Source organism: Drosophila novamexicana, unplaced genomic scaffold, assembly GCF_003285875.2.
Source record: "Drosophila novamexicana strain 15010-1031.04,08,12 unplaced genomic scaffold, DnovRS2.1 tig00000009-arrow-pilon, whole genome shotgun sequence".
Classification (NCBI taxonomy): Eukaryota; Metazoa; Arthropoda; class Insecta; order Diptera; family Drosophilidae; genus Drosophila; species Drosophila novamexicana.
The window spans coordinates 189,761-211,344 of NW_020824766.1; the positions used below are offsets into that span (position 1 = coordinate 189,761).

Genomic DNA, 21,584 nt, shown 5'->3' on the forward strand with positions numbered 1-21,584 from the left:
GCTTAATAAGCCAACTTTTGTTTTTAGTCCGATAAGAGCAAAAGTCAAGGTTTGGGCTGGGTCTGGCTTGTGGCTTACGAGCCCTTTTCCGTGTTGTATTATAACATTTTCAACAGATTTGCAACTATTAACCCTCTGACTTTTAGCCCCACTCACTTTTGAAACTATATTTAAGCTTAATATCGAAACGAAGCAGCCTTGACTATATCATGGAAGATTATAACACCACGGAGCAAAAGGAAAACATTTATAAATGCAAAGTCTACTTTTTTATGTTGCCCTTCTACGCGATTCTCATGAATTCAAGTAAGTCTTGCGGTAAGTCGTAGGTATTCCTGCTTTAGATATAAGTGTTATATTGACAAATTGTTTTGACAATCTTTCGTTTTGTCAATAATCGTGAGTGTGAATACGATATGCATATATACAATATATATAAATACGATATGATATTGTTCGACTTGTTTTTTGATGCAGTTGCAATTAGCAACAGATTTAAGACAGTTTAGTGTTATATTACCATGTCGTAAGGGTATATAATGTTCGAGTTCATTAATATTTCGTTTTGTTGTTTTTTTTTACTGCTGTTTTCCGTTTTACTCAGTTGGCAAACGCAGCTGTTGCCGCTGCCACCGGCACAAACTAATTAAACAGCTGTCTAAGGCGCTTCCTTGAAACATTCCACAGCATTGAATTACAAAGGCAATGTTGAACAGAATATTGAACATGTTAATGGGGCACATATGTGTATGCTGTCACACAATTAGGCACACTTCGTTTCCTTTTGAATTTGTGTAAAAATGTATATAAATGAATATAAAGAAAATAATACTCTTTATAAATATAGTTAAAAAAAAAAAAAAACCTTACAAATATATTTTATTTACCAAAAAATACGAAAATTAGGTCGTAGTGAAAAGTGAAAATAGTGTACCCAATTATATGGCCACCACTGTACTTAAATGCAGGCAGATGTATGTATTTAGGCGTGCGAGTCCTTGGCTAAATCGCAATGGAGCTGTCTCATAAATTGGCTAAAACAAAAGTCAGGCTGATTAGTTATCGATTTCGGACAGGTAAATAAAAAATTTAAGCAAATTGCGTCAAGAGACGGCAAATTTTGCAAATCAATGCAAATAACTGGACAAACAACATGTTGGAAGATGGGCCCAAAAAAGACGACGGAGAAAGAGAGCGGCAGTGCGACGGGCGAGAATCGGACAAAAGCTGAAAGCAAAAGCTTTGATATTAATTAAGCAAATTTACGTTGAAAGATGTCAGTGTGCCACAAGGATGCAAAAACGTGTTTTGATTTTGTTTATTAGAAATTGAATTTGTATATGCAAAGAAACAGGAAAATCAACTAGAGATCGCCGCAGCCAAGACGCAACGAATATTGAATGCTCTTGCCAGAAAATTTAAATGTAACCCAAAGATTTCTATATTAACTGTTGATTAACATAAATCCAATTGGAATGACTCAGTTGGAATATGCAACTAGTAGCATTGGCAGTGTTGGTAAAGCGATCAAGCAATTACAGTAAATGCTCACAAAGAGAAGCGCTTTGACAACAGAGTTGATTTTAATGTGTGATAACTTTTTATTGCTGTGTCTTTCGCCCATTTAAATTAAGAAAAACGGTCGATTAATAATAATTAATAATTTTAACAATCATTCAAAAAAGGGTATAGTTAAAATGTCAGATTATAATATTGAAATGTTGCTAGAAATCAGATGTTCTAAAAATGTCTCCTACTCCTGTTTCTCCACAATTCTAATATAGGACTCGTTGTACTTTAAGCTTAAATGTCGTTTTCCAATCTCCTAGACCCATACAATAACTATATATTTAGGCAATATTTGTAGTTAATATACCTCATAATATAGGGTATATATTTTATAGACATATTTATGTAGCTGGCCTAGCAATCGTTTAATGAAAGTGCACCAGCAACAGCAGCTGGCAACAAGTTGCACGCATGCGCATTAGAGCGAGGCAGACAGCTGGAGTGAGAGAGCCAAAGTGACAGAGAGAGCGTGAGAGAGAGAGATAGGGAAGTCGATAGTCGGCACTATTATGTGCATATGGCAATGCTTTAGAATTTTGTTGAGTTTCATGATAACCGGTTTTTGGACTACCGACAAAAACAACAACAACAAGTTGTGACTCCCATGAGAGGCGGCTGCTGCTGCTGCAACTTGGGTTCATTGTTTACCCAGACATAGCTGTTATAGCTGTTTGTTGTTCTTCTGCTAGTTGTTATTATAATAGTCGCTGTTGTTGTTCTTCTTCTTGCTGTTGTTGTTGTTGTCGATATGTGCTTTACTCTTTGTTTGCTACCTACTTACTTGCCAGGCTATCTGCCCGGCTTCAGTCTCGGTTTAATTACACTTTTTCCAACGAAACAACTTCACAGATAGCGGAAGTCGGACAATAGCCGCAAGAGACCGGCTGAGAAGGTTCCACAAGCGTGTGTCACATGCGAGTGCGAGCGTGTACAAAGCCCAGTTATTTGGCCATAAATTCGGTTTCGCCGGAATTGCTCAAATATGACTTTTTTTATGGCCACTTTTACGCATGTTATTATTATACATATATTGTAAAATGAAGTTGAAAATATGCCTTGTTCTAGTTAGCGAGCGCTCACTGTACCACAAATCCATGAGGATTGCTTGTTTTTTTCAAGGATGCGAAATGCATGCATAGGACGCAGTTTGAATAACTTATATAGCAGACCTTATAAACTACATTCAATAAAAGCAAAGTCTTACCTCAATAGCGAGCTAGAGCACCAAATGGCATTGAGGCTGACACCTATGTTGTTGTTGTTGTTGTTGTTGCTGTTGTTGTTGTCGTTTTATTCAATGTTGCGTTCAATCAAAACACAAATCACACTGCAATTGTAAAAAATTGTATTTATTATGGACATGAGCACACACTTTCACGGCACAAACAATTAATTGACTAGATTTGTTTTGTTGTTTCTTGCTGTTGTGTGTGTGCATTTGCCCCTTCCTTGTTGCTGCCACCTCCTGCGTTCCAGTGATCAACAGCTGGCGGCCAGTCGCCAGAGCTGGTTTGCGCACACTTTTTTTTTTTATTTTATTATTTTTCTTCTTCTTCTTCTTTTTTTGCACACTGTGGCGAGACGAACATAAAAAACTTTCGCTCAAAACGGATGCAGCAGGCGGCTCCAATAGGATTTGGCTTAAGAGCAAGCGGGTTTGGGTTAGACTGTTAACTGGTTTCTTGTAACAGGAATTTGGACAGTGTTGCCAAATGGCAGGCAATTCATTAATTCGCGCAGAGAGCAAATAACAATTGTATCCGGTATTTTATTGAATTTCCTACTCTTTTTTTTCTAAACACATATTTATTTCACCTGACTCATGTGCACATTAGTTTGTTGTCGGTGTACTAATTTATTTGTTGCCCTACAAAAAAATATATATATTTTCGTATTTCTTGGGTGTTTTTTTTTTTTTTTTGCACTTTCTTTTGGCGCTTGTGTATTTTTACTGCTATGCAGGCAAGAAGTGATCTTTTTCTCTCTCCGCTCTCTCTCTCTCGCTCTCTTTTTTCGCCTATTTATAACAACTCACGCATACCGCGCACACACACACACACACATGCCGACACACACACAACTTAAGCCGAAAGCAGCCAAACGTAGCCAACAACAACAAAATACACAGGTGAAAATTAGTGCAGCAATTTTGTGGTTGTCTTAACTATTATTGTTGTTGTTTTTTTCAGTTTGCTGATATAGCTGTATTTTTGCATGCGTACCACTAAAATATGAATTAAACAGCAAACGTGGATAAATTAAATGCAAACACGCACAAACCAAATACTAAATAGTTGACTTCGTTGAGTTACACTTTTCAAGTAGCGTCGATTCATATGCACAATTTAATGCTTTTAAATACTTAGAACACTTTCTGGCTATTAATTTATGTTTTCGACATACATTAAACTTATAATATTTAAAATTTATTCTGTCACTTTCGCGCGCGTTGTGGCTCGCGACGCTCAAACTTCGGCGGCAAAACAACAACTAGCGCTAGCATTGGTTCTTTCGTTTTATCTCTGAAAACTGTTAGAAAACGAAACTGCGAGCGAACTGAGTAATTTGTTCTCCGGGCCACTGTTATGATTATCTGCACTGTTATACTCAAGTTGGCAATGTTAAAGTGATCTGTTAATTTTAACGTGATCTGCTCTAGTCTTAAGCCTGGTTTAGTTATATTATGTTAAATTAATAAGAATTTAACTGAATATATTGCATTTTGATAAGAATAGTGTGTTTTAAACTACTGTTTCAATTATTTTTATTTATTTTTAAGAAATAGAAATGAATGTAAGAATTGACAATACAATTAGTTTGAAATTGCAAACGAGGACAACTTAAACAACTATTTTGGCAACTAAATGGACAATGATTATTTAAATTTGCTAAAAACGTACACAATTAAAAAATAAACTAAACTAAACGATAAGCAAGGCCTTGGTAATATACGGTGGGATTACATTGCAGTTTCGACTCATCTTAACTCAATTCTGAGAAGGATTATTGCATTACAATTTTGTCTACAAAACGGGAATATTAATCAAATTATTTGTTGTTGTTGAAAAATCGTCAGGAACGTGTTGAGGGCGTCGAGCAGCAAACCATGGAGACATCAAGTGAAGTGCATTCGTAGTGGCTGCCGCTGGGCAGCTCCTGGGAGCAGGCAAAGTTGGACGTGCTGCTGGTTTCATTGAAGCCGCTGTCCGTGCGATAAAAACCAATACGTGGGGGCTCAACACTGCCTTCCGCCTGTGGTGCCACATATTCTTCTATCTGTGGCTCGTCGAGCTGTTCCCCATCATCCAGCAGATTGGCGCCAAAGGATTGCGACAGATTCTTGCGATTTGCGGAACGATGACGGCGATGTCCGCGTGGAGTATCCGAATTGGAGCTACAATTAAAGCTATGCGTCGAGAGCTGCGACAATTGCATCCCATCCCCATCCCCATCTCCATCCTCATCTTCATCTGTCTCAAAATCAGGCTCTGCATCCACAGCAGCCGCTTCGTCATCATCTCGCTCGGCCAGCACCAACTTTACCTCCTCCAGGATGGACGTGTTCGGCAATTGCTGCGCACTATTCACGCGCAAACGGCTCACACGCTGATTGATGCTGCTGTCTGTAGAATACTCCAATGCCATCGGCGATGAGCTGCGATCGGGCGTAAATTTGCACGCCGCTCGTCCAGTGCCCGTTAGCTCAGAGAGGGTCACGTGCTCGCTGCTGGTGCTGCTCTTGTGCAGGCGTCTACTCAAATGCTCCGACGGAGGTATAGGCGAAGGCAGCTCAACCAGGTCGTGCAGCAGCTGTTTTCGCCTGCGCGAGCTACCCGGCCCATTGCCATCGTCCGGAGTGCCCGGCGGCAGGCCGCACAGATTGCGTATGGGCGACAGGCAGCCAAAACTGCTGGAGCCCTCGCCAGTCGAGTCTGAGAGGCGACCGGCGAACATGGTCTGCTTGGCTTGCGGACTGGAGCCCACCATTTGTGCATGCTGCTCGTCGGGTGGCAGCGGCGGCTGTTGCAGCTGCTGCGGATCCATTTCACCCAGCACAATGATATTTTGCAAATCGAACAGCTTGCGACGCATGGAGCTGTTGAAGACATCGCCACCGCTGCCAGACTTGTTCAGTTGCATGCCAGCCAAATGTGGCTGCAGATAGGGACGCAACGCTTCTTCCAGCGCTTTGGGCAGCACCGGCGGCAGCGTCAGTTCCGTCTGTACCTCGCAGTTGCGTGAACGTGGTTTGGTTTTATTGGATATAGGCGTGTTGTCATTGATCTCATTGATTATAATGCGCTGCTTGCGCAGCGGACAGTCAACGGGACTGGGCACTATGTGGGATTCCTTGAAGAAGGCACTGATGGCCAGTTGCGCTTTGGACTCCTGTTCGGGATCCGGCGAGTCATGAAATTGCGTCTCGTGCGGCTCCACATCGGCGGGCTTCAGCTGGGACACTTCCTCAATGTCCCATTCGAATTGCGTGGACGAGAGCTGCGGCGTGCCTGATCGACACTGAAAAAGCGAGGGACTAGCAGAGATTCGGATTATAAGCAGGAAAACGCAGGCTACACCTAAATTAATATTTAACAAAAATTAAAAACTCACCTGGCAATTAGCGGTAAATGTAGACGCTCGGCCAAGGCGCCTTCGAATGGATTCCGCACCTTCTGCAGTCGTTTGGGAGGCGGTGTGCAGACTGTTGTGCACATTTGGGGGCTGCTTTTCGATTTGCTCGGTTTGGCGCCATTCGACGGCGTTGCAGACGCCGCTGCCGTAAAATTGTTGCTGCTGATGCTGCTGCTGCTGCGCCTGCCGCTGGCCGTAACACGGCATTTCAGCTCGTTTAGACTGGCATAGTATCTCGTCTTGAGTGCTTGCGGCGTGCGCACCTCATCTGTGTACATTTTTTTCTACAAATATATTGTACAATTTTGGCAATAATTGATAGCAAATTTTACAAGTTTTATGCACCGCTGCCTGATGCAGGCAGCTGTCAGTATATTTCAAATGCGGCAGTGTTGCGAAATGACCCGAAGCGTTTATCGATAGCTCCAGAACGAACGTTGTGTGTTTAAATCGCAAAGCGCCAGAATATAAATCAAACGGCGCATATTCTATATAATTAGCTATATTTAAATATATAAAATTAGCTTATGCTTTTAATTAAGGTTTTCAAATGCGCACAGGACTCGATAATAATTTTAAATACGCGTCATTTATCGGAATTATCGGGTATCGACTCTTTGGTGTTTACACATTTATCCAATATAACAAATTAAAAAATCCAATAATGGCAGAACTGTGTCGCGTTTGCATGGAAAACTCTGATCTTTTGACAGATATATTTGCACCCCTAATGAACTTACAGACACAACACGAACCCGAAATCAGCATGGCCGACATACTCAACGAACTAACCGGCTGCCAAATGATTATTAATTACAATAGTGAACTGCCGCAATATATTTGCACAAATTGCATGAAGGGAGCAAAGGCGGCATTGGATTTCAAACACATGGTGGAAAGGAACAGTGAACGCTTTGAGGAGCTACACAGCATGTCCGGAGATCAGAAGTGTAAGGTGAAACTGAAACAGGAGGAGGACGATCTCATTGCCATCTGCAACATGCTCAATGCAGAGGACTTACAACTTATGGACAACTTGGAGGAGGAGGAAACAAAAGAGTTGAATATTAAAGCGAATGCAACACATCAGTACAACACCCGACGGAAGAGACTGAATAGGTACAGCGTATCGAACATGAGCAGCGAGAGCTTCCTGAGCGAAAGCGGCCTGGACTATGAGGACGAGAAGAAGACATCTCTTGCATGTCCCCACTGCCAATATGTTCCAAGCAACAAAGGCAATCTGAAGGCTCATCTCCGGACACACACCGGGGAGCGTCCATTCCAATGCCCGCACTGCCCAAGGACATTCACTCAAAAGCAAAATATGACCGTGCACACACGCACGCACACCGGAGAGCGTCCTTATAAATGTGCCGCGTGTCCAAAGTCCTTTGCTCAGCTTGCGGGCTTGATTGCCCACAATCGCCGACGTCCATGGGATCACATATTGGATTCGAAACACGTAATTAAACAACAACGTCTTAAAAAACACCGTCGCAAGAAGGGACACAACTAATGACCATATAATCGAATAAACCAAGCATGACCTGTTAAATGAAATATCAGCTTCATTCCATTTATTCTATCTCAACCAGAATAGAGTCTGTGTTTACACTTTTTGTAAATATTGCCATTCGCCCCGCGCGCACCCGATTACTATCGGTATCGTGACTTAGGCAAAAGTATCGACAACCCGTTCATTTGATAATTTGGCGCAATATTTGAATGCGCAATCTATTAACTAAAGGCTCTCGTTTACTTTTCTACTAAACACTTACTAAACAGTTCATAATATAAAACTTAAGCATCTGATAAAGTACACCATTTAATTGTGCATCAAATACATATGTATTTATTAGCTGTTGCCAACTGCAAACAAAATAATCTATGTGCACATAATCTTTAACAAATCAATCAAAATCAGTTTTCGAAATTTGATAGCAATTTAATTGCGCTGATTAGTTTAGTTACTTTCTAAACGCTTGCGCAATATATTATTTGCTTCGAATATTGCACCTTGAACTGCAAATATTTCGAATTAAATTCGCTTTTATGGTTCTATGGGAACTAAATCTAGTCTTATCTCAGTTTAGATTTAAAAACTGCAATTCAAGCTCTAATTACACACAATTCATTATTTAATTAAAACCAGAGTCAAAGCTGTTAATTAAATAATAATAGTGCTAATAAAGCGTGCCATTAATGAATTCATTTCGAGTTTATTCACATTCCCAAATTAACATTCTACACTGAGCCAAAAAGAGCTATACAGGAAAATTTATTTTATATTTAGGTAAAAATTAAATTAATTTAATTAAATTTAATAAGTGCATAATTATTTATCATAATTGTAACTAAGGAAATTTAAGCAGTCTTTTTTAACTAATTTCTTTTTGAGCGTAAATTAAGTTTAAATTTTGTATTAATGTTCAGTAATTGTCTAAATTATTGTTGCTTAATTTAAAGCATTTGTTTTTTGGGTATATTTTATAAAAATAGATTAAAGTGCTTGTTTTCGCCGTGTGCAATTAGATTTCCAAAATTGAACAACAACAAAAAAGAATATTATATTTTAGAACGCTTTTTTTTTGAACAATTGTTTGTTTTCGCTTAAATGATTAAATTAACCAAAACAGTGCATAAATTAGCTAACCAAATTGCTATAAAAGCCAATTCGTGTGCCGCTGCTCGGCCAGATGCCGCTGAAACAGGCTCCAGCTGCAAAGTTAGAGTATTCAAAAGAGTTTGGTGCGCATCCTTTGAGCTTTAGTCAATCCAGATGTGCGGCATTTTGGCCATTTTCTCGCCGGACGGCCAAGCGATCCAGGCGCAGAGCGTGCACAGCCTGCGGGAGCTGGCCTATCGCCAGAGCGGCAAGCAGCGGCATCGCGGTCCGGACGACACCGGCGTCCTGGTTATACCCGAGCAGGGCGTGGCCCTGGTGCACGAACGTCTGGCTGTGATCGGCGTGGAGACGGGTCACCAGCCGCTGCAGTCCCGCGACGGCAACATCTCGCTGATAGCCAACGGCGAGATATACAACTACGTGGAGCTGGCCAGGCAGATTGGCAAGCGGCTGCCCGGCTATCAGCCGAAGAGCGACAGCAATGTGATCATCGAGCTGTACGAGGAGCACGGCGCCGAGCTGCTGCAGCACATCAGGGGCATGTTCAGCTTTGTGCTGTACGATCGCAGACGCCGACAGCTGGTGGTGGCACGTGATCCCCTGGGCATCATACCGCTGTACACGGGCCACGATGCGGCGGGCAATATCTGGTTCGCCTCGGAAATGAAGTGCCTGACGGGCATCTGCCAGCAGCTGCGCATCTTTCCGCCCGGCCATGTGGCCGCGGGCACCGTGGAGCAACTGCAGCAGCTGCAGCCGGTGCGCTATTACAAGCCCAGCTGGAGACGTGTGATACCCACGCGGCAGGTGCAGCTGCAGGAGCTGCGGGCTCAGCTGGAGCTGGCCGTGCGCACGCATCTGCAGTGCGATGTGCCCTTCGGGGCGCTGCTGTCGGGCGGCGTGGACTCCAGCCTGATAGCCGCCATTGCGGCCAGGATAATGAGAGAACGGAATGCCGGGCACAAGCTGCGCACCTTCTCGGTGGGCATGCACGGCTCGCCGGACTTTGAGCATGCGCGCCTGGTGGCCCAGCACATTGGCAGCCAGCACGAGGAGATCGCGTTCAGCGTGGAGGACTGCCTGGACGGTGTGCGCGATCTGATCTATCATCTGGAGTCCTACGATGTGGCCACCGTGCGCTGCAGTCTGCCCATGTTCTATTTGGCCAGGCATGTCAAGAGCACGGGCATCAAGATGATACTCTCCGGCGAGGGCGCCGACGAAATATTCGGCGGCTATTTGTACTTCCACAAGGCGCCCAACTACGAGCAGTTCCACGAGGAGATGGTCACACGCTGTGAGCAGCTGCATGTCTCCGACATATTGCGCGCCAACAAGGTGACCATGTCCAAGGGCCTGGAGCTGCGCGTACCCTTCCTGGATACCAGCCTGGTGGACCATGTGATGAGCATACGGCCGCAGGACAAGATACCGGGTCCACTGAACGAGTACTCGGGCCAGCGCAAGTGGCGTATGGAGAAGTTCGTGCTGCGCCAGGCCTTCGCCGGCGACTATCTGCCGGATGCTGTGCTCTGGCGCCAGAAGGAGCAATTCTCCGATGGCGTAGGCTATGCCCTCATCGATGCCTTGCCCGAGTTTGCGGCTCGCCATGTGAGCGATGCCCAGCTTCTGGCGGGGCAGGAACGCTTTCCCATCAATCCCCCCAAGACCAAGGAGGCCTTCTACTATCGCTGCATCTTTGAGGAACAGTTTCCGGGCGAGGCGGCTGCCAACACCGTAGAGAAGTGGGCGCCACGTCTGGACTGGGGCTGTCCAGAGGATCCGTCCGGGCGAGCACAAACGGCACACGACCAGGCCTATGGAAAGTGTTAGGGGTGACAGGGGGCGGGGGAGGACCCCTTATGGGGTCAATTGTGTCTCCTTCTGCAGAAGATGTTTCTCGGGCTACAGGGTATTTTAATTGTTTACATAAAAAACAGATCATTCAAAGAAGTTAATTATATTTGTTTATTGAACACGAATTAAGCATTATTTTTGAAGATTATTGCACAAAAGAATTATTAGTATCTAATAAGCTTAAAATAAATTTTCTAGCGCAAAATATTTGAATTTATTCACAATTTATAATGAACTTTCACACGCGGAAATTAATTGAACTTGAACTTGCCAAGATTCAATTGATTAGAGAATATGTGCACAATAATAATAGCAATAAAAAATATAATATAATTAAGTGCAATTTGTTAAGCGCGCCACACTTTTGAATTTGTATTCGCACGTGCAGCTGTTCAATTAAGCGGGTCAGTAAGTCAATAAGATAGAAAGAGAGGGAGTGCAAAAGAGAGCAACTGCTACAAAACAGAGAGCAATATCAGAAGAGAGCGACAGTTTCTGTTATATGTAACAGCACTCAGTATATAACAATAACGTGCAATAACTTGATGGCTGTAATCAGATCTACATTTGTTTATCAGAATTATTGCTGAAATAAAACTGGCATATGGCCACAATAAAAGAACACAAATAAATCTCCTATAAAATGCATAAGAAATTTAAATGAAATGAGCATGCGGCAATGTACTAGGAATAAAATGTATAAATAAAATTAATTGCAATGTGATTAAGAAGCCACACCTCCACATTTTATTTCGCACGTGCGTCGAACAAATTCAACGGCAGCTGTTTAACTAAGCAGGTCAGTAAGTCAATAAGAGAGAGAGAGAGAGAGAGAGAGAGAGAGCTTCTGTTATATGACACTTAGCATATAACAATATTATGGGTCAATTGCTCAAATCAGAACTATTTCAAGTTTAATTGCCAAAATAAAACTGGCATATGGCCACAATAAAAGAATAAGCAGCACACAAGTAACAGCGAGAAGATGAATACGAAATGAAAACAAAAACGAAAAAACATGCGGCGACTAGAAACTGCCTGACGCAACTCGGCGGCTGGTGTCAATCATGCAAAGCCGAAGCCGCCTTCAAGAGCGAGCGCCGGCGTCGTCTATAAAAGGCGGCCGCTGTCGCCTCGCCGTTAACAGTTGCTCTTTGGCCACGCTGCGTGACGGTTGACAATTTTATTAGCGTAAAATTAACATAAGGAACAATGTGCGGTATATTTGCAATATTCTCCAGCGATGGCAGGCCCATTGAGACGCAGTGCTTCCAGGGCTGCAAGCATAGTTTGAGGGAGCTGGCGTATCGGCAGAGCGGCAGGCAGCGGCATCGCGGGCCCGACTCCACGGGCGTGGTGGTTATACCCGAGCAGGGCGTGGCCATGGTGCACGAACGTCTGCGCATTGTGGGCGTCGAAATGGGCGATCAGCCCTTTGTCTCCGACAGCGGTGATCTGGTGCTGGTGGCCAACGGCGAGATCTACAACTATCTGGAACTCTCCGCGCAGATTGCGAAGCGGCGCAGCGGCTATAAGCCCAAAAGCGATTGCCACGTCATATTGGAATTGTATCAGGATTACGGCGTGGAGCTGCTGCAGCACATAACGGGCATGTATGCCTTTGCACTGTACGATAAGCGCAGCAAGGAGCTGCTGCTGGCACGCGATCCCTTCGGCATTATACCCATGTACATAGGCGAGGATGCCGCCGGCAACGTGTGGATCGCCTCCGAGCTCAAGTGTCTGGTCGCCTGCTGCGACCGTGTCGAGACATTCACGCCCGGCGAGGCGCGCTTCGGTCGGGTCGGCGCAATGCGTCGCTGGCGCCACTTCGAGCAGCCCTGGCTGCAGGAGCTGCCCAGCCTGCCCTGCGACCTGTCGCTGCTGCGCGCCAGCCTGGAGTCGGCGGTGCGCACCCATCTCCACTGCGATGTGCATTTTGGGGCATTGCTTTCGGGCGGCGTCGACTCCAGCCTGATTGCGTCGATTGCCACGAAGATCATGCGCGAGACCAATCCCAGCTACAGACTGAAGACTTTCTCCGTGGGCCTGCGCAACGCGCCGGACTTTGAGGCCGCCCGCCAGGTGGCCAAGTACATAGACAGCGAGCACACCGAGCTGATCTTCGAGATAGACGAGGCCCTCGACGGCATACGCGACATTGTCTACCACCTGGAGACTTACGACGTGACCACGGTGCGCTGCAGCCTGCCCATGCTGCTGCTGGCGCGCTACATCAAGAGCACGGGCATCAAGATGATACTCTCCGGCGAGGGCGCCGACGAGATCTTTGGCGGCTATTTGTACTTCCACAAGGCGCCCAACTACGAGCAGTTCCACGAGGAGCTGGTGAAGCGTGTGCAGCAGCTGCATTTGTCCGACTGCCTGCGCGCCAACAAGGTGGCCATGGCCAAGGGCGTGGAGCTGCGTGTGCCCTTCCTGGACACGGAGTTCGTCAACTATGTGATGAACATACGGCCGCAGGACAAGATACCCGGCCCGCTGAACGAGTTCAAGGATGAGCGCAAGTCGCGCATGGAGAAGTTTGTGCTGCGCGCCGCCTTTGCCGAGGACTATCTGCCGGATGCTGTGCTCTGGCGCCAGAAGGAGCAGTTCTCGGATGGCGTTGGCTACGACTGGATTGACAGTATTCGCCGCGTGGCCACCAGCCACGTGGACGATGCGGACTTCGCGCAGGCCGCCCAACGATTTCCCTTCAACACGCCCACTACGAAGGAAGCGTTTTATTATCGCTGCATCTTTGAGCAGCAGTTTCCGGGCGAGTCGGCGGCACGGACTGTGGTTAGATGGGTGCCACGCCAGGACTGGGGCTGTCCGGAGGATCCGTCGGGTCGGGCGCAGGCCGTGCACCAGAATAAATCGGAGCAATAAAAGACTGATTAGCTTAGGATTGCATTATTGTATTCGATTCCAGCTAAATTCACTTGAGTACAAAGGCAAAATGAAACGTTTTGTGAATTCAACACAAAAATCTGTCAGGGCAAGCACAATTTGCGTTAAAACAAAAATGATAAATAAAAACAGAAAAAAAAACGTCTAGGTTTATTGACATTTGATATCTGTGCATTTGATACCGCTGATTATAGCTTTATCAGTGATACACATTACAATTACAATTGCTGGAGCACCTGTGTTGCCTGGAAATATTTTATTTATCAGAGCTTTATGTTTTGACCAATCGCAGGTTCAAGGTTATTTATATTTTTTAAAAACACGCGCTAATCGAAGAGCTGCCAGACTGTTGATACGGAGCAGAGTGTTGTATCGCCAGCACACTTGCGATGAAATATCGATAGGGCGGCTACACATGCAACTCTGCATAATATATCGATGTGGTTCGTATCGATTAATGGCAACAACCGATGAGCAAGAAGAGGCAATTTTTCGCAACGCGCAACAAAATCGGTGTTAAATTCTTATAAAAAGTGTAAAAACAATTTCACAAATAGGCTCAAGAACAACTTAACATTGAAAATGTGCAACAAAATGTGATGTTTGTTAAACAGATCAACCGCTACGCGGCCAAATTGCTAATGCAAATCTGACCCATGAGCAATGAGAGAGGGAGAGAGCAAGAGAACATACAGCCAAGCACAGCGCGTCACTGAAAAAGTTCACGAAATCAGCCAGCAACAGCAACAGCAGCAGCAGAGCAGCAGCAGCAGACGAGACTTTGAAGACGTTGGAATTTGTGTTGAACCCGCGGCAGCCCGACGGCGCTGCGACTGCGACGGCGACGTACACCTCCAGCAGTCAGCAAACAGCAATAACGGTAGGCAGAGAAAGAGAGCAGCGATATAGCAACAACAAAAGACATTTAATTTGCCAAAGTGAAACTGCGCGCAACAACAACAACAACAACAATACAAATAAAGAAGTGGGTGAACGGAGGCAACAATAAGAGCAAAACTGTGATCTCTCATCTGGCAATTGTTCAATTGGCTGTGCTTTGAAACGACATAGAATTTATTTAATACGCGTATTTGTGTGCATTACAAATTGTTTGTTTAATTTCCAACTGGAAAATCAATTTTTAACATTGGCCAAGGCGGCCAAGCAGCAGCAGCAGCAGTTGTTGTTGCTGGCGTCAGACCCAACCCAAAACAAAAATTGAGCGTAAAACGAAGAGAGGGACACGAAAAAGAAAAAGAAGCAGTAGCCGGATTTGCAAAAAATGTGAGTATTTATTTAGGCATAAGTACATATGTGTGCGTGAGTGTGCGTATCTGTGAGTGTGTTAAAAAAAGATCATGCAACTATTTGGCCAAGACACGCATTCGCATTCGCCTCCGCTTCCGTTCTTTTTCATTTTTTTTTTGTTGCTTTTTATTTGACATTTAAATTTGACAAATTTGGCCGCTGCCGCAATCTCGGCAGCGCAGTCCAATTGGACTGCGAGAACAGCTGCTGCTTGTTCTTCAAACCCAACGCAGTCGCCGCAGCCTTTAATCAACTGGCCATATCTTATCGTTTAGTTAAGAGTTAAAAAAAAGTACTAAAAGTTGTCAGTTACGAAAGCTACGCCCAGCACTTTGTAATAATTTCTGGCTTGCTGCTGCTGCTGCTGCTGATGTTGTTGTTTTATTATAAATAGAAAATTGCGTATGCAGTGCTAATTTGTTGCTTGTTCGCTCAAAGCTCTCTCTCTCTCTCTCTCTCACTCAAACAAGTCGCTGTTGTTGCTTAGTAATTGACGACACACTAAACCTCTACCTCTACCTCTCCAAACTCGCTGCTGTCGTATTATCTCATTCAGCTATTTCCATAAAAATGTTGAATTTTTCGTTGTTTTTTGTTGTTTTGCTTTTTGTCGCACTCTCTGGCAGCGCTGGCGGCCAACCATAGACGGCTTGACGTCGACGTCGACGTCGCTGTTTCTGCTGCTGCTGCTGTTAACAGCGACGCTAGCTATTTACCATTTATGTCGCTGCCGTAACCAGAGCCAGTAACAGACAAACAGCAGCAGCGCTGCAACCTTTTTGGCCTCATTGTTGTTAGTTTTAGTTTTGGCCATTTAACTGCCCGCTCACCACCCACAAAGTGAGCAGTACTCCTTGACGCCGTCACGCCTAGCACGGTGAGATGATTCATATTTGTGCACAACGACGACGACGACGACGTAACAAGGCCCCGCTCACACTCCACCACTCCTCCCCTTCACTAGCCAGGCACTCGTATCATTCCAGCACTGCCATCTGTCCATGCCCATCCCCACCCGCATAGCCATTCACCTACTTTTCGCAGCCCAAACACTGACTTCATTTTCACACACACACGCGCACAGACTGATACGCACTACGGCACTCACACCCACACACACACGCGCACGCACACACAGGCACAGGCACATGCATAAACACAGAAATTGTTGCCCGCTTTGCACGTTTGGGCGACTGTTGCTTTTGCTTCTTCTTCGCGTTGTGGGCGAAGCTGCTTCTTCTTTTATTTTTAACATGCGCGTGAGTTGTAATTGGGCGGGCTATTCGAAAATTGAAGTGACGTTCATGACATTTTCTACTTTTGTAATTATGTAAATGGAGCCTATGTATAAAATATTTTGGAATTTAATAGATGTACGCTTAAAGGAGCTGGCGATGACATAAAAAAAGTTACAGTGGCTAAATTGGAGTCCAGTACAGGTCAATCAAGTGTCCCCACAGTGCACAAGTCTATTGACTAATGCATTTCATCTCTCGTTCAATCGTCCAAATGAAATTGACCTGCATTGTGCTGGCTGCCGGCTGAGACTCGTGTGGCATAAATATTTAATACAATTTGCTCAGCCAAAACCTAAAATCAATTTTTATCCATTCACTTTTATTGCAGCTGCAGTACAGAAAACACACACACGACGAGAATAGTGAGAGCGAGGGGGCAAAAGACAATCGGCGAGAATGGCGTACCGCAAGCCAACCGATTTGGATGGCTTCATTCAACAGATGCCAAAGGCGGATATGCGCGTCAAGGTGCAATTGGCTGAAGATCTGGTGACATTCCTCAGCGACGACACCAATTCAATTGTCTGCACAGACATGGGCTTCCTCATTGACAATCTGATGCCGTGGCTGACGGGCAGCCACTTTAAGATCGCACAAAAGTCACTCGAGGCCTTTTCGGAGCTGATCAAGCGTCTGGGCAGCGACTTCAATGCCTACACACAAACCGTGCTGCCCCACGTGATCGATCGCCTGGGCGATAGCCGGGACACGGTGCGCGAAAAGGCGCAGCTGCTCTTGCGTGATCTAATGGAGCACAAAGTGCAAACGGCTCAAGCGTTAATTGATAAACTGGCCACCAGCTGCTTCAAGCACAAGAATGCCAAAGTGCGCGAGGAGTTCCTTCAGACACTTGTCAATGCCCTGCACGAATACGGAACACAGCAGCTGAGCGTCCGGGTCTATATAATGCCGGTCTGTGCACTGCTCGGTGATCCCACAGTGAATGTACGCGAAGCGGCCATACAGACGCTCGTCGAGATATACAAGCATGTGGGGGATCGCCTGAGGCCAGATCTGAGACGTATCGAGGATATGCCCGCCTCCAAGCTGGCCCTGCTCGAACAGAAGTTCGATCAGGTCAAGCTGGAGGGTCTGCTGTTGCCCTCCGCCCTGCGCAATTCCAATGGCAATGGCCTGGACGAGGCGGACAACATTTCGCTGCGGGATCGACCCACAAAAATCGTGAAGCGACAATTACACTCGGCCACAACGTCTACGCTGCGTCCAAAGCCAAGTGCCCACGACATGGCCGGCGACGCGGGCGCCGTCACGATGGACATATTTGAGGCCAGCTTTGAGCAGGTGCCGCAACTGACTATATTCCATGCCAAGGACATGGATGATATATACAAGCAAATATTGTTAATCATTAGCGATAAAAATGCCGACTGGGAGAAGCGTGTGGATGCGGTCAAGAAGGTGCGCTCATTGCTGCTCATCAATTACCAGGCACAGCCGCAATTTATGGTCGTGCAGCTGAAGGAATTATCGTTGGGCTTCCTGGACATACTGAAGGAGGAGCTGCGCTCGCAAGTGATACGCGAGGCGTGCATCACAATCGCGTACATGTCCAAGACGTTGCGCAACAAGCTGGACGCCTTCTGCTGGAGCATACTCGAGCAGTTGATCCAGCTCATTCAGAACTCGGCCAAGGTGATTGCGTCTGCCTCGACGCTGGCGCTCAAATATATTATCAAATACACACATGCGCCCAAGCTGCTTAAGATCTACACGGACACACTAAATCAGTCCAAGTCGAAGGACATACGCGCCACGCTCTGCGAGCTGATGGTGCTGCTCTTCGAGGAGTGGCAAACCAAGGCGCTGGAACGGCATGCGATCATCTTTCGCGACACGCTCAAGAAGTCGCTCAGCGATGCGGACAGCGAGGCGCGGCGGCACTCGCGCCTGGCCTACTGGGCGTTCCGGCGACACTTTCCCGATCTGGCGGACCACATCTACGGCAGCCTGGACATAGCCGCACAGCGTGCGCTCGAGCGGGAGCGCGATGGCGGCGCCTCGAATGGCAGCAGCAGCAGTCAGCAGTCGTTGGACTCGCGGCGCACGGTGGCCACATCGCGCATTGGACGCACAACGACCGCATTGCAGAAGCCGTCGCCCAGCATGCGCTCCATTTCGGCGGTGGACACGGCGGCGGCACAGCGCGCCAAGGCACGTGCCCAATACACGCTCTATTCGCGCCAGAAGAAGCCGGCGGCGAGCCTACAGTCATCAGCTGGCGGCGGCACAGCTGGCTCTGGCTCATTGCCGCGTCCGCGTCTCAATTCACATAGCAACAGCGGCGGCGGCGGCGCCCACCAGACTGTCTCGCCGGGCACAGCGACGCCCAGCACACGGATCGGACGCACACGCGCCGGCGTCTCACAATCGCAGCCCGGCTCGCGCTCCACCTCGCCCAGCACAAAGCTGCGCGATCATTATGGCATGGGCAGCTATTACAGGGGCGCCACAGGAGCCATACCCAAGAAAGCATCCGGCATACCGCGCAGCACGGCCAGCTCCAGGGAGACGAGTCCCAATCGCTTGGGCGGCGGCGGCGGCGGCAGTGGCATAATGAAGCGCAGCATCTATTCAACGGGCTCCAGTGCGAGACGCACACCCGAACGCAATAATCCCGTGCGCAGCACAGCCGCATCACGTATGCTGGCGCAATCGCGCGAGGCGGAGCAATCGCTGGGCAACAATGATGCAGAGACGCCAGACTTCATTTCGGGCGACTTTATGCGCACGGGCGGCATACGCATGGGCCGAAAGCTGCTGGGCCGCGACGAATCCGACGATATTGACTCAGAGGCCAGTTCGGTCTGCTCGGAGCGTTCCTTCGACTCGAGCTATACGCGCGGAAACAACTCCATGTCGAACTACTCGCTGAGCGGCTCGCGCAATCGCCTCGACTGGAACAGCCAGCGGGCGCCGTTCGACGACATAGAGACGATCATACAGTACTGCGCCTCGACGCACTGGTCGGAGCGCAAGGATGGCCTGATCAGTCTCACCCAGTATCTGGCCGACGGCAAGGAGCTGACGCAACAGCAGCTGCAGTGTGTCCTGGACATGTTTCGCAAAATGTTTATGGATACGCACACTAAAGTCTACTCTTTGTTTTTAGATACGGTCACCGAGCTCATCCTGGTGCATGCACCCGAGCTCCACGACTGGCTGTTCATATTGTTGACGCGCCTGTTCAATAAGCTGGGCACCGATCTGCTCAATTCGATGCACAGCAAAATATGGAAGACGCTGCAGGTGGTACACGAGTATTTTCCAACGCAGCTGCAGCTCAAAGAGCTGTTTCGCATCATTTCGGACAATACGCAGACGCCGACAACCAAGACACGCATTGCCATTTTACGTTTCCTCACCGATCTGGTCAACACGTACGGCAAGAGCAGCGATTTTCCCAGCGATCAGACGCAGAGCTGTGAGCGCACCGTGCTCAAGCTGGCCCAAATGTCGGGGGATCACAAATCGATTGAGCTGCGCTCCCAGGCTCGCCTGTGCCTGGTGGCGCTCTACAATCTGAATACGCCGCAGATGACCAAGATGCTGGCCGCACTGCCCAAGGGCTATCAGGATACGGCACGCCTGTGCATTCAATCGAATCTACGGCGGCAGAGCAGCGGTGCCAATTCGCCGAGCAGCTCGCCGCTGAGCAGCAGCAGCCCGAAGCCGTTGCAGAGTCCCAGCGTGGGTCCGTTTGCCTCGCTCAATATGCACATGAATTCTAGTCCACGTTCGCGTCAATCCTCTGTGGAGCAGGAGCTGCTCTACGGCTGCTCCGAGCTGGAGGTGCAGCACAATATACAAAAGACCTCCGAGGAGATACGTTCCTGCTTCGCTGGCGGCCAGTATCAGTCGCTGGCGCCCAATGGCTACAATGGCCACCATCTGCAGTTCGCCTTGGATCAGCAGCAGCATCAGCAACAGATGACGGCGCAGCAGGACTCGCTGTCGTCCAACTCGAAAACGCAATCGTCGGCCAACACCACGCAATCGAATACCCCGGAATCGGCCACCATGCGATTGGACACGGCAGCTCCGCCGATGCAACAGCCAACGCCCAAAGTATCTCTGACGATCGCCACGAACGGTGAACTAATACTGCCGGGTAATCTGCACGAGAGCGAGGTGATGCGCGTCGCGCTCACGCTCAACAAGGATCAGCCCGTCGAGCAGCTGCAAACGGCGCTCAACAATTTGGGCATCTGCATACGCGGCGGCAACTGCGAGCTGCCCAATAAGCATTTCAAGTCCATAATGCGCATGCTGCTCCATATGCTGGAGGCGGAGCATACGGACGTGATCATCTCGGGCCTGCATGTGCTGAGCAAAATTGTGCGCAGCGACAAGATGCGCCACAACTGGCTGAACTTCCTCGAGCTGATACTGCTGAAGATCATCAATTGCTATCAGCACAGCAAGGAGGCGCTGCGCGAGATTGACACCATGATACCCAGGCTGGCGCCCGCTCTGCCCCTGGATTTGACCATTAACATTGTCAATCCGGTTATAGCGACGGGCGCCTTTCCGGCCAATCTGTGCGCCATCAAAATCCTGCTCGAGGTGACCGAACAGCATGGCACCGAGATCACAGATGCCCATTTGGACGCCGTCTTTCCCAATCTGGCGCGTTCCGCGGACGATGTGCAGTCGATGGTGCGCAAGGCGGCTGTCTTTTGCATTGTCAAGCTGTATCTCGTGCTCGGCGAGGAGAAGCTCAGTCCCAAGCTCTCCGCCATGAATCCCAGCAAGGTGCGTCTGCTAAAAGTGTACATTGACAAGCAGCGCAACTCGAGCAATTCGGCCGGTGGCTCCACAAAGAACTCCTCGGCGGCCTCCTCCTCATGATTGCGAGCCGGCGGCACACACACACACAGGGACACGCCCACACACAAACACAAAGACACCAGCGCGGCTTTGTCTCTTAGCTTATGCAAAAAGTGAAAAGTTAATTAAAACAACAACAAAAAACTGCAACAACAAACAACAAAACAACACACAATTGATGATATATAACAATATAGAACACACTAATTATTTATATATATAAAAAAAAAACGAAAGAAAAGAAAAAAGAAAACTAATTATTACTGATAATAAGCATTAAGCAATGCGACGATGCTGACAAAATCAATAATTGTGTAATTGTTTATTATTAATACACGCAGAGAAAGTAAACAACAACAAACAAATAATTGTACCGACAGGCACAGAACAAACTATTTATATACGTCATTAACAAAAACAAAAAAAAACAAAAACAGGAAACAAATTTAAATAAAAATTCAAATCTTGTAGCCAACAGTCTCTCTCCCAACACACACACACACACACAGTCTCTGCCCAGTTTTGATGCT

At 47.1% G+C, this 21,584-nt stretch overlaps 6 protein-coding genes across 11 annotated transcripts in view; 4 read left to right on the forward strand and 2 right to left on the reverse strand.

Annotated features, from left to right (window-relative positions):
• LOC115768035 (protein phosphatase 1 regulatory subunit 16A) overlaps positions 1–4,030 on the reverse strand; it is a 41,353-nt gene extending 37,323 nt beyond the window's left edge. Inside the window, exons 1-3 of one of the 5 annotated variants that reach the window (XM_030712480.1) lie at positions 3,973–4,004; positions 3,792–3,793; positions 2,774–2,896 (exon numbers count right to left, since the gene is read on the reverse strand). The gene's annotated coding sequence lies outside the window, so the exon portion shown is untranslated. Of the gene's footprint in view, positions 1–2,773 lie in introns of all 5 variants that reach the window. The other 4 variants (XM_030712470.1, XM_030712466.1, XM_030712461.1 and 1 more) reach the window with 4 other exon arrangements.
• Positions 4,031–4,348: 318 nt separating this feature from the next.
• Positions 4,349–6,557, reverse strand: LOC115768356 (protein aurora borealis). Its single transcript, XM_030712927.1, has 2 exons — positions 6,181–6,557; positions 4,349–6,103 (listed from the first exon to the last, which is right to left on the reverse strand). The coding sequence occupies exons 1-2, from the start codon at positions 6,477–6,479 to the stop codon at positions 4,642–4,644; spliced, it is 1,761 nt and encodes a 586-aa protein (XP_030568787.1). The 5' UTR covers positions 6,480–6,557; the 3' UTR covers positions 4,349–4,641.
• Positions 6,558–6,967: 410 nt separating this feature from the next.
• Positions 6,968–7,720, forward strand: LOC115768630 (PR domain zinc finger protein 5-like). Its single transcript, XM_030713298.1, has one exon. It carries the CDS (start codon positions 6,968–6,970, stop codon positions 7,718–7,720), a length of 753 nt encoding a protein of 250 aa, XP_030569158.1.
• A 1,120-nt stretch (positions 7,721–8,840) lies between these two features.
• On the forward strand, positions 8,841–10,988 carry LOC115767074 (asparagine synthetase [glutamine-hydrolyzing] 2-like). Its single transcript, XM_030711218.1, has one exon. The coding sequence runs from the start codon at positions 8,984–8,986 to the stop codon at positions 10,661–10,663; it is 1,680 nt and encodes a 559-aa protein (XP_030567078.1). The 5' UTR covers positions 8,841–8,983; the 3' UTR covers positions 10,664–10,988.
• A 788-nt stretch (positions 10,989–11,776) lies between these two features.
• On the forward strand, positions 11,777–13,741 carry LOC115770646 (asparagine synthetase [glutamine-hydrolyzing] 1-like). The gene has a single exon (XM_030716011.1). The coding sequence runs from the start codon at positions 11,900–11,902 to the stop codon at positions 13,577–13,579; it is 1,680 nt and encodes a 559-aa protein (XP_030571871.1). The 5' UTR covers positions 11,777–11,899; the 3' UTR covers positions 13,580–13,741.
• Positions 13,742–13,830: 89 nt separating this feature from the next.
• Positions 13,831–21,432, forward strand: LOC115770638 (CLIP-associating protein). Of its 2 annotated transcripts, none has more exons than XM_030715998.1 (2): positions 13,831–14,133; positions 16,535–21,432. In XM_030715998.1, the coding sequence occupies exon 2, from the start codon at positions 16,603–16,605 to the stop codon at positions 21,073–21,075; it is 4,473 nt and encodes a 1,490-aa protein (XP_030571858.1). In that variant the 5' UTR covers positions 13,831–14,133; positions 16,535–16,602; the 3' UTR covers positions 21,076–21,432. The 2 variants fall into 2 exon arrangements, with proteins under 2 accessions (XP_030571858.1, XP_030571848.1); XM_030715988.1 differs by lacking the exon at positions 13,831–14,133 and adding an exon at positions 14,766–14,884.
• The last annotated feature ends 152 nt before the right edge of the window (positions 21,433–21,584 follow it).

Excerpts from the sequence above, each read along its gene's own strand:
- LOC115767074 (XM_030711218.1), top strand. The coding sequence starts at position 8,984 with ATGTGCGGCATTTTGGCCATTTTCTCGCCGGACGGCCAAGCGATCCAG.
- LOC115768630 (XM_030713298.1), top strand. The coding sequence starts at position 6,968 with ATGGCCGACATACTCAACGAACTAACCGGCTGCCAAATGATTATTAAT.
- LOC115768356 (XM_030712927.1), bottom strand. The coding sequence starts at position 6,479 with ATGTACACAGATGAGGTGCGCACGCCGCAAGCACTCAAGACGAGATAC. Across the intron at positions 6,104-6,180 it reads CATTTACCGCTAATTGCCAG|TCCCTCGCTTTTTCAGTGTC; the intron begins GTGAGTTTTTAA and ends AATCTCTGCTAG.
- LOC115770638 (XM_030715998.1), top strand. The coding sequence starts at position 16,603 with ATGGCGTACCGCAAGCCAACCGATTTGGATGGCTTCATTCAACAGATG.
- LOC115770646 (XM_030716011.1), top strand. The coding sequence starts at position 11,900 with ATGTGCGGTATATTTGCAATATTCTCCAGCGATGGCAGGCCCATTGAG.